Source organism: Nannospalax galili, unplaced genomic scaffold (assembly GCF_000622305.1).
Source record: "Nannospalax galili isolate Female #2095 unplaced genomic scaffold, S.galili_v1.0 scaffold1250, whole genome shotgun sequence".
Classification (NCBI taxonomy): Eukaryota; Metazoa; Chordata; class Mammalia; order Rodentia; family Spalacidae; genus Nannospalax; species Nannospalax galili.
Genome location: NW_008328704.1, coordinates 1,210,367 through 1,222,077, shown reverse-complemented (window position 1 = coordinate 1,222,077; position 11,711 = coordinate 1,210,367). Strand labels below are relative to the sequence as shown.

The following is an 11,711-nucleotide window of genomic DNA, read 5'->3' as shown; positions in this document are numbered from 1 at the left end:
GGGGGGGGGGGGGGGGGGGGGGGGGGACACGCTGAGGTGAGAGATGAGGGGGTGGCCTAGTACAGTTCAGCTGCTGATGCCTTCTGGGTGACTCAGAGGCTGCGCCCTTGTCAGAGCTGCCACACCCAGCTCTCGCCTTTTCCTCCCAACCTCCCTCCAACCTGCTGGGGCCCTGGACCTGGGGGAAGAGGAACTGGGCTGAGCCTGTCCTGACCACATTCCTCCTGTAGCCGCGTCATGACCTACCGGGAACACACAGCCTGGGTGGTAAAGGCCTACCTGCAGAAGCACCCCGAGGGCCATATCGTGAGTGTGAGGTAAGGAGCAGAATGGCCAGGAAACATTTGCTGTGAAAACATTATTTTCCCTCCATTTAAATATGTCCTTGGTATTTAAACAGCTAGGGATTGCTGGCATTTCAGGATAGTAATGGACTCTGCTCTGTGGCTTGGCCAGAAAGGTCAGGGTGCACCTGGGAAGGTGGCACAGACCCCTGCCCACCAGAGAAATCCGAGCTGGGCTGAAAGAGGAGCTGGTGGGCAGGAGTGGCCTTCCTCCTGCAGGCTGCCTCGCCACCAGCCAGCATCTGCACATGAATTCAGCTCCGCCACGGTAAATACTGTGCTGAGAGCAGCGAATCTTCATTTGCCTGTTAAAGGGACAGCAGAGCATAATTCACTGTCTCAAAGCTACCATTTCCTCAGAGAAATGCTCTTTTCCCTAGTCTGTGGTATAAAACCAAACATGACTCTTGGGATAGTCACTGAAGCAGGAGGCCATAAGCCTTGGAGAGGCGACTGGCCTCTCCATGGGGCTGGGCAATGCCACCAGGCTCCCTCTGCCATTCTCTGTTCCTGACTTTGTCCATGGCCACCTCTCCATACCTGGTGTGGAGTCCTGCTTTGTGGTAGGCACAGCAGCTGCCCTCGGTCCTGGCCTTTTCTGACTTGGGGGGTGCGGGCAGCTTAGCGGGAACCCTGACTGCCAGGACTGGTGGGATAGTGGGATGGGAGTCTGGGCAGAGCCCAGGAGGCCCTCTGTGGGAGCACTGGGAGTCTGAGTGGCTTTGGCCTTGATCAGCAGGTACAAATGAGCATGAGGCTCACATGGCCAATGGACCATTCTCCAGAGCCAAGGGCCCTCCAGAGGGGCTTCAGGATCACAGCTAGCAGACATCACTGTGACCCTCTCTTGCAGTGTCAATGGGGATGTGCGTTTCTTCGATCCCCGGATGCCCGAGTCTGTGAATGTAATGCAGATTGTGAAGGGACTGACGGCCCTGGACATCCACCCTCAGGCAAACCTGATTGCCTGGTAGGTACCCTGCCTCCTTCTACTTCTGAGCAGAGGACCCTCTCAGAGTGCTAGCACTTGGCTCTGTCTCCCACTGTGCCTTAGGAAGGACGGGTTAGAGGATGGAAGTGTGCTGCCACGAGATAAAAACAAACATCTTCCCTGCCATATCTCTGGGGACATGCCTGGTTCTTGCTAAGAGTAGAGATCAGTAGCCACTTCTGCCTCAGGATAACACACAGGTGGACCTCCTGGCCCATGGCCTCACCTGCTGCAGCCACCCATCCCCAGCCAGCCCTATCCCTTCAGTCATTTGCCCCTTGGTCCATCTTTCTTCCCACAGTACAAGGAAACAGAGCTAGTGTCCTGACCCTCTTTCCCTCCCCACCACAGTGGCTCCATGAACCAGTTCACCGCCATCTACAATGGAAACGGCGAGCTGATCAACAACATCAAGTACTACGACGGCTTCATGGGCCAGCGCGTTGGGGCCATCAGCTGCTTGGCTTTCCACCCACACTGGGTCTGTGTCTTCACTTCAGGGTTTCTGGGGATGGGGGTTGAGGGATATTTAATGTTCTAGTGGCAAAGAGCAGGTAGGGCCACTTGAGAGACCTGCTAGGCCTGGGGTCTCCAGAACCACTGCCCTCCCCTAACAGACAGCACAGAAGGGGAAGCAGTTAGCACCTTCTGGCCTACCGTCATCCTCAGTGAAACCTGGCTCAGGTTGCCCTGTCACCCCCTGCTGAGCAAGCAGATGTGTGTCCATCTATGGACTTAGCACCTGTCCATAATCACAGTCACTCATGGACGGGGGCTGTCATGTTGGTTAGGATTTTGCAGTGTTGCGCTCCATGAGAACCTGTGCGTAGCTCTGCTGAAGTGCACAGCATCAGATTCCAGAACTGTCCCAGTGTGGTGACCCTAAAGAAGCTGCGGGGAACTGTGGGTAGTATGCAAATCATCCGTAATGGAATTTGGATGATACATCATCCCTGCTAGAAACTGACAGTTAATGGCCCTCGTTTCTGTGCCTATGTGGAGTGGAGAGGTGGAACAGTAGTTAACAGCACCCAGACCAACGCTGGGCATGGGGCACGGGTAGCCTGCACCCCGACCCAGCCCCTGCCCCACTGCTCCAAGGCCCTGCTCATGCCCTGTCTGCTCTCTCCCCTCACAGCCTCACCTGGCCGTGGGAAGCAATGACTACTACATCTCCGTGTACTCGGTGGAGAAGCGCGTCAGATAGCAGCTCCCAGGGCTCCTGCCAGGCTGCGGCCACCCTCTGGTGTACATAGTGAACGGAACCGCCACTGCTCCGGGTGCAGCGCACGCCCACCCACTCACCCTCAAACCTTGGCTCCTGATTTGGCTGTGGCCGACAAAGGAGGAGGCTTGTGCTTTCTTTCTTTCTGTCTTCACTGTAATGTCTACACAGGGGAGGGCTTTGATTGGATGCTGCTTCCCATCGAGAAACCAGCACCCAGGCAGCAGTGCACCTTGGTCCCCTCCTGTCCTGTTTTCTTCTGAGATTCTACAAGGGACATTTTTTTCCCCATGTGATCAGAACATTAGCTACAGAGTAGACAGAGCCCTGTAGAAAAGGTACACTGGGCTCCTGTGCACCCTCACCCAGCCCCTCTCCCGGCAGTATGGGTGGGAGCCCTGAGTAGACTGGACAGCGAGGGCAAGCACGGGAGAAAAGGCAGGGCCTCCTTGCTGCCCAAGGTGTGGAAGCCTGAGCATGGCCCTCCTGGAGCCCTGGGACAGCCCTGCCCAGCCACCTCCTTGTCACCAGGAGTGTTGTGGCAGTAATGAGAGAGGCTCCACCTCCTGCCCAGCCAGACTTCTGAGGTCCACTTTGGGCCCTTCACATGAGCTGATTGCAGGAGAGGGCTCTATGACTGGACAGGTCTGTAGAGTTGGCTCCTGCCCTGACTCAACCCACCAGGCTTGTCCTGAAGTGCGTCTTTCCCATAGGATAGTCACAGTGACCCCAGCCCACATCTCCCTGCCTGTGCCACACAGGCACACATGCACGCAGGCACGTGGCCTCCCCAGCCATGCTACGCATACATGGGTGTACATGCATGCAGGCACACACTGTCCCTCGTGCACATGTATACTCACATGTACAGGCACTATGGTCTGCCGCAGGTGCACTCACATGCAGGTGCCACAGTCTCCCAGCCTGTGCCTCACTCTCACATACACAGGCGCAGAGGCTCCCCTGGACCCAGAGACCTGTGGGTAGCAGCAGCCCCATTGCTGGTGTGACTAAGTACACCAGTCTGTAACATGGAGGGGCTTCTCAGTGGTGTTCTAGTGTGCCTGGCATGTGTACATGTGCACATGCAAGTGAGGAGGCTGTGTGGACATTTTAGTCCTGGGAAGGAGGGCAGCATTGCTGATCAGTTGCACAAACAGAGCACAATGCAGTAATGTTTCCAAAAGCATTTTCCCTTTTCCCTGGGAATCAGGATCTTCCAGAGGAAGATGAGGTGGCTTAATGAGCACTGCCAACAGGACAGCAGCACTGGGGTTGAAGAGTCAAGGCAGTCTGGGGCCCTGTGCCATGCTCAAGCGACCTGTGCCGTGGTCAAGCAACCTGTTTTGGACAAAAGAGTCTTCCAAGTAGACAGATTTCTGCAGGCAGCACTGGGCTGACCACAGAGCCAGACGGGGCTAGACAAGCTGGACAGAGGAAAGAGACCCTTGAGTCACCCCGGGAAATATATTCTCCCACCAGGAAGGGGGCTCAGGAGGAAGTCCCATTGCCTCGGCTGGGCCAGTCAGCAGCCTAGAGTCAGGAAGGCCCTAGAACATTCTGACTCCCCCAGGAGACCAGCTGCTCAGTTCTACAGAGTAGTGGATGACACACTGGAACCTTCCAGAAGCTGAGCTATAGAGTGGTTCAGCTCAGTTCCTGCCTGTTTCTGTTTGGCAACACACAGAGCCTCCTGAGAGGTGGGACTGTCTCCCTGCCCTGGCGGAGCCACCGTGCCTGCATCTTGCACACGGGCTGGACCTTCACAAGTCTGTTGCGAAAATTCAATCATGAAGCTAACCAAGGCTCAAGCGAGCACTGACCTAGAATTCATTATCTCTTATTTATTTTACCAAAATGAGAGTTGAAAAGGACTGACAGAACATGGACTGCGATGTGACACTACAAGCAGTGACAAACAGCAAAGTGTTAATAAAGAGTAAACCAAGAGAAGGCAGGCAGTGCTGTCCGGAAAGAACCGCGTGTCCCCACTAGCTCAGGCTGCCCCTGAGGTCCATCTGGAGTGGTGGCAGGGACAGGGCCTGCCACACTGGGGAGAGCCATGCCCCACAGAGCCGTGTGCCCCACCGGGCCGAGCCCCACAGAGCCCTGTGCCCCACCAGGCCGAGCCCCACAGAGCCGTGTGCCCCACCAGGCCGAGCCCCACAGAGCCCTGTGCCCCACCAGGCCGAGCCCCACAGAGCTGTGTGCCCCACTGGGCTGTACAGTTGTGAATTCTATCTTCCCCAGAGGGCTGGGGGTCACTGTGTCCTGGGGAACGTTGGGCCAGGACCATGGAAGGTGAGAACAGGCTGTAAGTTAATGCCTAAGGACAAGAGCCACTGTATCTAGCCCTTGGAGCCCTGGCTGGAAAGGAGGTAGTGGTTGCCATGGAAACTTGAAGGCAGTGACTAGAATGTCTGTGCTAACTCAGGGCTTGTCTTTAACAAGAAGAATACCCCACATTTACACACAGCAGCCAGGCCAGCTTCACCTAAGCGTCTGTTTTTCTGTTCACATCTTTTTCCCTCAGCAAGACCAAGTTCTCCTTCAAATGTGGGTAGATGTGCAGCCAGTCCTGGGGAGGAAAGGGGCCCAGCCGTGTGGCCCTGTGAGGAGGCCAGGCTGCAGGCCACCTGTGGACCAGTGCACCTCCATGCCAAACACTTAGCCCCTGGAGTGAGGGGTTGGGGAAGGGGAGGTAACCTGCCCATGAGAAAAAGCCACGGGCTGCCTCTACCAGTCCCTGCTTGCCATTGCTCTGCCAGTGGGGCCTTGGCCACCTGCTGTACATCCTAGGAGTCAGCGGACCCCCTTGGAGGACCAGAGGGGTTGGCCTCTTAGGTCATGCTGATTTGATAACTGATCTGGTCAGGATCCCACACATCCCCAGAAGTAGGGTGGTGCCTCAGTCTCAGGCAGGGGATGAGGAGCTCTCAGAAGGCCATGGGCAAGTGAAGGAGAAAAGGGGGCCCTCAACACCTCAGAGTTTATACACAGGTCATTGAGGCCAAATTAGGTCATGGGTGGCACTGATCCAGCCCTACTGCCTCTGTACAGGACACAGACCCTCTGAGGAATGGCAGCATGGAGCCAGAGACTGTCCAGGAACCAATGAGATGGCTAGGAAGCAGCCTGGCCACACCCGAGTCTCAAATTTCAACACCCCCGCCCCCGGCCCCCCAAGACTGCTTGTCCAATGACAGGTGCTCCATGCTGGTCCTGGTCAGGTGGTGTTGGTGACAGTGGCCCGGGATACACCTCCCTCAGCCCTGCCACCCTCCCATGTCTGCCCATCTTAAAAGCAGGGGGCAGTAACTGCAGGTATCTTAAGTTCTGTGAGCTGTAGACAAAAAATTCCAAATGGCACAGCACCAGGGAAGTGTTTGTGGACCAGGTGTGGTCACCGAGGGTCTAACGCGCTACGGCAGAGCCTTTGGCATGGCATCCTGTGGCCAACCAGCCACCAGCTAAGTCCACTAGAGGGGAGCAGCTACAAGCTGGGCTCCTTGGCCAGGAGAAAGGAGCCTCAGCCTCCACCGCTGACCTGCTGTCCTTCCTCCTCGGTGACGAACGCAACTGCTCTGCTGCCCTGCTCCCTCCGCCTGTTGTCTAGGTGCTGCCCAGCCCTCCGCCTCAGCTGCTGTTGGGTCCAGCTCAGTGGCCACATGTGACCTGGACCACCAGCTGGGAGGATGGTAGGGCATTAGAGGAGCACCCTGCATGCTGTGATGTTGCTGCAACAGTGGTGAGGTGGGCCGGAGCTGTGGGGTTGCCTTCATTCGTCCCCAGCTTCCAGCATCGCAGTGGCCATAGGAGCGTCATGGACTCTCTAGCCGCTCTGGGAAGGAAATCTCCCTGGGTTCAGTGACGTGTTTACATCAGTCACCATGTCTTAGTATGACACCAGGAAACCACACACGCTTCACACCCCTCTCCTATCCACAGCCCCTTTCTATTGTCCATACCACTCCTGAGCCCCAAAGCTGTGCCCACCCCCTGGCCCAGGTCATCCAAGGGTAGCAGATCTGGTGTCCACCCCAGCCTGTGCCTTCCCCTGCTCAAAAGGCAGGGTAGCAGCAGCCTCCAAACAACCTGGGGCCCCACTGGCGTTCCAGAGACCCCACTTAGAGAAGCCACCGTGACAGCCTGTCATCACTGTCATGCCACATATGCCTCCTTGGCCCAAGAGCTTGGCATAACCTGGGACTTAGCAGCACTGGGACGGGGCAAGTGCAGTTCAGACACAGCTACACCCTGACAAGCCCATGAGACTGACACATCTGCAGGGAGGGCACACGGCATCCCATAGCTTTGCAGGCCCTCCCTGGAGGTGCTGAGAGGTGGGTCTGAGATGGAGGGTGGGGAAGGCTTTGCCTAATGTCAGCTTAGGAGGTTCAGGGTGGCTGGCTCAGCCTCCTAGGGGGCCCAGAGGACCACCGTGGTCTCCTGCCTTACTGCAGCAATCAGGGTTTGCCCCACAGTTAGCCCTTCTACCCGGGCTGTGCTCTACCCTTTTGCAACTGGTGAGTATGACAGGTACCCCCAGTTGCAGTTGGAACCTCATCCATCCTTCCTGAGGCAGCCGCTCAGGCTCAAGAAGTGGCTACATGAGGCCACCCGGGACCATCACTGTGAGGATGAGACAGAGACCCGAACAAGAATCCAGGTGAAGGGCTGGAGGGTTGACCCAGCAGTTAAGAGCACTGGCTGCTGTTGCAGAGGACTTAAGTTCAGTTCCCAGTACCCCCAAGGTAGCTAACAACCATCCATAATTGCAGTTCCAGGGGATCTTACGCCCTCTTCTGGCCTCCGTGGGCATTGCATGATACAGGTTCACATACACATGTAAGCAAGACACTCATAAAGTAAATCCAAGGGCTGGAGAGATGGCTCAGTGGTTAAGAGGAACTGAGTTTGGTTCCCAGCACCTCCATGGCACATGGAAGCTGAAAACAGTCTGTAACTCTAGTTCCAGGGGATCCTACGTCCTCCTCAGATCTCCAAGGGCACCAGGCACACACATGGTGCACTTACATACATGCAGGCAAAACACTCATAAAAAAATAAATTTTAGAAAGCAAATGAGGCCAACCTAGCCACTGCCCTTGAAAGTCCACTATGGTGTAGGAGCAGGCCACCACCTGTATATAAAGCAGGCCAAGACCATGTGGGCCCAGGTTCCAGTCCAGCAGCCCCAGCCTTGAAGACAGTCTCCAGGAGTGCTTACCCACACACTGTAAGAGCACAGGTGGCAACGTGGGCTGGACAAAGGACCGGGAGGCCCAGTGCTTGTCACATCACATGCTGTGGCATGAATTGCCAGGAGACAAGGGGTCTGTGGAACAGGCCAGCCCCTCCCTCAACTTTGGGCTCTGAGCGGGGCTTCCCGCTGGCTCAAAGACCCCAATGAGGCGCTTCTGTGAAGTCCAGCCATCTGCAGGATCCACCCTGTGGCCTGTCGAGGGAAACTCAGGCCGGGCGTGGTGGTGCACACCTTTAATCCCAGCACTCAGGAGACAGAGGCAAGCAGATCTCTGTGAGGTCAAGGCCAGCCTGGTCTACATAGTTCCAGGACAGCTGGGGCTACAGGGAGACCCTGTCTCAAAAAGACCAAAAAAAGGGAAACTCATGACTCTCACCCCCAGGCTCTACAGAGAAAGCAACAGGTCAGTAGCTGGAGCCCACGGGGAGCGTTATTTTACTTGTGCTTTGCTATTTAAAAAAACTAGACAGAGGAAAATAGGACACAAACAACCAACTTGAAAAGGAAATTAAGCCAATTCCATTTATAGTAGTATATGCAAAAGAATAAAATTCCTAGGGATACACGTAACTTGTCCAGCGGAAACTATAAAATATGAAAATCTGAGGACTTGAGTAAATGGAACGATTGCCCATGTTGATGGATCAGAAGATCTAGTATTGGCCTGGGGGGTGGCTCAGTGGGTAAGAGTACTTGCATGAAGCCTGGAGTTTGGATCCTCAGTACCCACCTTTTTTAAAAGCTGGGTGTGGCCACACCTATAATCCCAGCTCTGTGGGGAAGGCAGAGGCAGGAGAGCCTCTGGAAATTGCTGGCTTCTAGCCTCACTGTAAAATGGTGAGCTCTGGGGGGCTGGAGAGATGGCTTAACGGTTAAGAGCACTGGCTGCTCTTGCAGAAGACTCCAGCACCCTCATGACAGCTAACAACAGTCCATAACTCCAGTTCCAGGGGATTTGATGCCCTCTTCTGGCCTCTGCTGGCACTGCATGACACGGGTGCACATACATGCAGGCATAACATTCATGAAAAACAATTTTTTCAATGGTGAGCTCTGGGTTCAGTAAGAGACCCTGACTCAAGGGGATGAGGTGGAGCGCAATGGAGAACACCCAGCATCCTCCTCTGGCCTTTCCTTGGAACATGCAGTGCCCTGCATAGGGCTCCACTGTTCTAACACAGTCATCAGGAAAACTAGTAGAGAGGCCAGGGAGGTGGCTCAGTGAAGTGTTTGTTGTATAAGCACAAGGACCTGACTGGACCTAGTTGGACGTTCCTGTGAAGAGGTGGGAAGCAGCAAAGGAGAGTTCCAGGAAGCCTGTAGGCCAGCTTGCCTGGTACTCAGGCAAGCACAACAGACCCTCAAGCTGGAAGGTAAGAGCCAACACCAGAGGTGGTCCTCTGACCTTCACATGCATGCTGTGGCACACACACGCACACACGAATGTGTGCATATATATGCATATATATATACATCATACACAAACATACACAAATGATTTTTTTATTGCAATAGAGCCAGGTGTGGTGGCACACACCTTAATTCCAGCACTCAGGAGGCAGAGGCAGGCAGATCTCTGCAAGTTCAAGGCCAGCCCTACTACAGGGAGACTGTGTCTCAAAAAGACAAAAAAATTGCAATAGAACTGGGCATGGTGGCATATGTTTTTAATCCCAGCAGGGATTAAAAGAGGCAGGCAGATTTCTGAGGTCGAGGCCAGCCTGATTTAAATAGTGAGTTCCAGGTCAGCTGGGTCTACTGGGAAACTCTGTCTCAAAAAGAAAAAAAAAAAAAATGCAATAGAAAAATGAACTTTCAGGGCTGGAGCCACAGCTCTGAAGTTAAGAGCACTGCTCATGCAGGGGACCCAAGTTCCATTCCCAGCACCCACATCTGATGGCTCACAACTGCCTGTTACTCTAGCTCCAGGAGATCTGATACCTCCAGCTTTTTCCAGCACCTGCACTCACATACACAGATGAGGCAGAGGCAGGCAGATCTCTGAGAGTTCAAAGCCAGCCTGGTCTACATAGTGAGTTCCAGGCAAGCTGGGGCTACAGGGAGACCCTGTCTCAAAAAAGACCTAAAAATAATAAGCTGGGCATGGTGGCGCACGCCTTTAATCCCAGCACTCGGGAGGCAGAGGCAGGCAGATCTCTGTGAGTTCAAGGCCAGGTTGGTCTACATAGTGAGTTCCAGGACAGCTGGAGCTACAGGGAGACCCTGTCTCAAAAAGACCAAAAAAAAAAAAAGACAATCCAGTCACAAAACTAACAAAATATAAGTCATGCATCTGATATGGACTTAACTATCCAGAAGATAATAAGAACATGACCCAATATTTTAAAAATAAACCAGGGATGGACTTGATTAGGTGTCTCTCCAAGGAAGACAGAGGAATCTCATAGCTGCCACCGTGGCTTTAGTCAGAAGTGGAAAGTCATAGGTGTACACAGGGCAAAGGAGTCATAGGCCTCGTGCATCGCTGGTGGGGGTAAGAAGGGCAGATGTTATAGCAAATGTTTCCGTGTCTCCTCAAGAAACACCACAGAGTTCCGGCTGCTAGGCATAAATCCAGAGACCTGAAAGCCTGCGATGGCACAGACACCTGTGCAGAGACATCTACAGAGCAGCATTCGTAGCAGCCGAAAGGTAGAAATGGTACAGATGCCCATTGGTGAGTGACTGGGTCACAACTGAAGGTGGTGGCACACGGGATCCAGACCCTGAGAAAAGTCTTTACAGGTCCTTGATCCAAGGGCAGAACACTCAGATTCCATCTTAGAGGCAGAGCCCAGGCTGCTACAACACACAAAACCCATCAATGCTTTGACCTTGGACTTCCCAGTCTCCAACTATGAGAAAACATGTATCTATTATTAGTTAGTTAGCATGTGCGTGGGAGGTGTGGCACACACTATCCATGGTGTGCATGTGGAGGTCAGAAAACAGCTTGCAGGAGTCCATTCCATCATCTGGAACTCAGAACTCAAACTTAGGCTGTCAGATGTGGTGGCAGGCGCCCTTACCCGCTGAGCTACCCAACCTTCTCAGCCACTGTCCCTCTTATTTTTTTCTTACTTAGTCTCAGATGACTTGGGGTCAATTTGGTTGCTAGGTTTTTGTTTTTTGAGTTTGGTTTTGGTTTTGGTGTTTAAAACGGTCTCACTATGAGCCCAGTCTAACCTCAAATTCTAAATCCTCTTGCCTTATCCTTCTGAGCGCTGTGATTACATGTGTGCACCACCACACCTAGATTTGTTTTCTTTTCATCTGTGTGTGTGTGTGTGTGTGTGTGCGTGTGCGCACACCTATGCCACGTGGCTCGTATGGAGGCCAGAGGACAGCCTTGGTGTGGGCCCTCACCTTTCACCTGTTTGTCCTCTCTACAGTGTGACAAGTCACTGGCCTGTGAGCTTCTCGGGAATCCTGTGTTTGCTTCCCATCTAACTTAGGAACACCAAGATTACAGACCCCCGGGCTTGATGTGGGCTCTGGAGATCTGAACTCAGGCCCTCACACTTGTATGGTGAGCACAGCACAATGAGGTAAGACCCAAGGACTTGCCAGGGACCAGGGACCAAGATTCAGGGGAGACTTGAGTCCAGGCCTGAATTATCTCAATCCGCTAGGCATGGACTGTCTCAATCCCTAGGAATTTGTGCCTAGCTGAGTACCTGAGTACTCTGCCCTCAAAAGCCTGGATCTTGGGGCTGGAGCAGTGGCTCAGCAGTTAAGAGTACTGACTGATCTTACAGAGGACCCAGGTTTGAGTCCCAGCACCTACATGGCGGGTGGCTACAAACCGTCCTTAACTCCAGTTCCAGGGGAATCTGAAGCCCTCTTCTGACCTCCGCAGCACTGCTCAACACGAGTGCACTCACA

General features: G+C 53.9%; 1 protein-coding gene across 3 annotated transcripts in view; it reads left to right on the top strand.

The window, feature by feature from the left end:
* The window catches only part of Rptor (regulatory associated protein of MTOR complex 1), a 356,907-nt gene extending 352,394 nt beyond the window's left edge, over positions 1-4,513 (top strand). For all 3 annotated transcript variants that reach the window (XM_008828814.2, XM_017797024.2, XM_017797022.1), the window contains 4 exons: positions 231-317; positions 1,198-1,314; positions 1,687-1,816; positions 2,474-4,513. In XM_008828814.2, the coding sequence (XP_008827036.1) occupies positions 231-317; positions 1,198-1,314; positions 1,687-1,816; positions 2,474-2,542 (403 nt within the window). In that variant the 3' untranslated portion in view covers positions 2,543-4,513. The remainder of the gene's footprint in view (positions 1-230; positions 318-1,197; positions 1,315-1,686; positions 1,817-2,473) is intronic.
* The last annotated feature ends 7,198 nt before the right edge of the window (positions 4,514-11,711 follow it).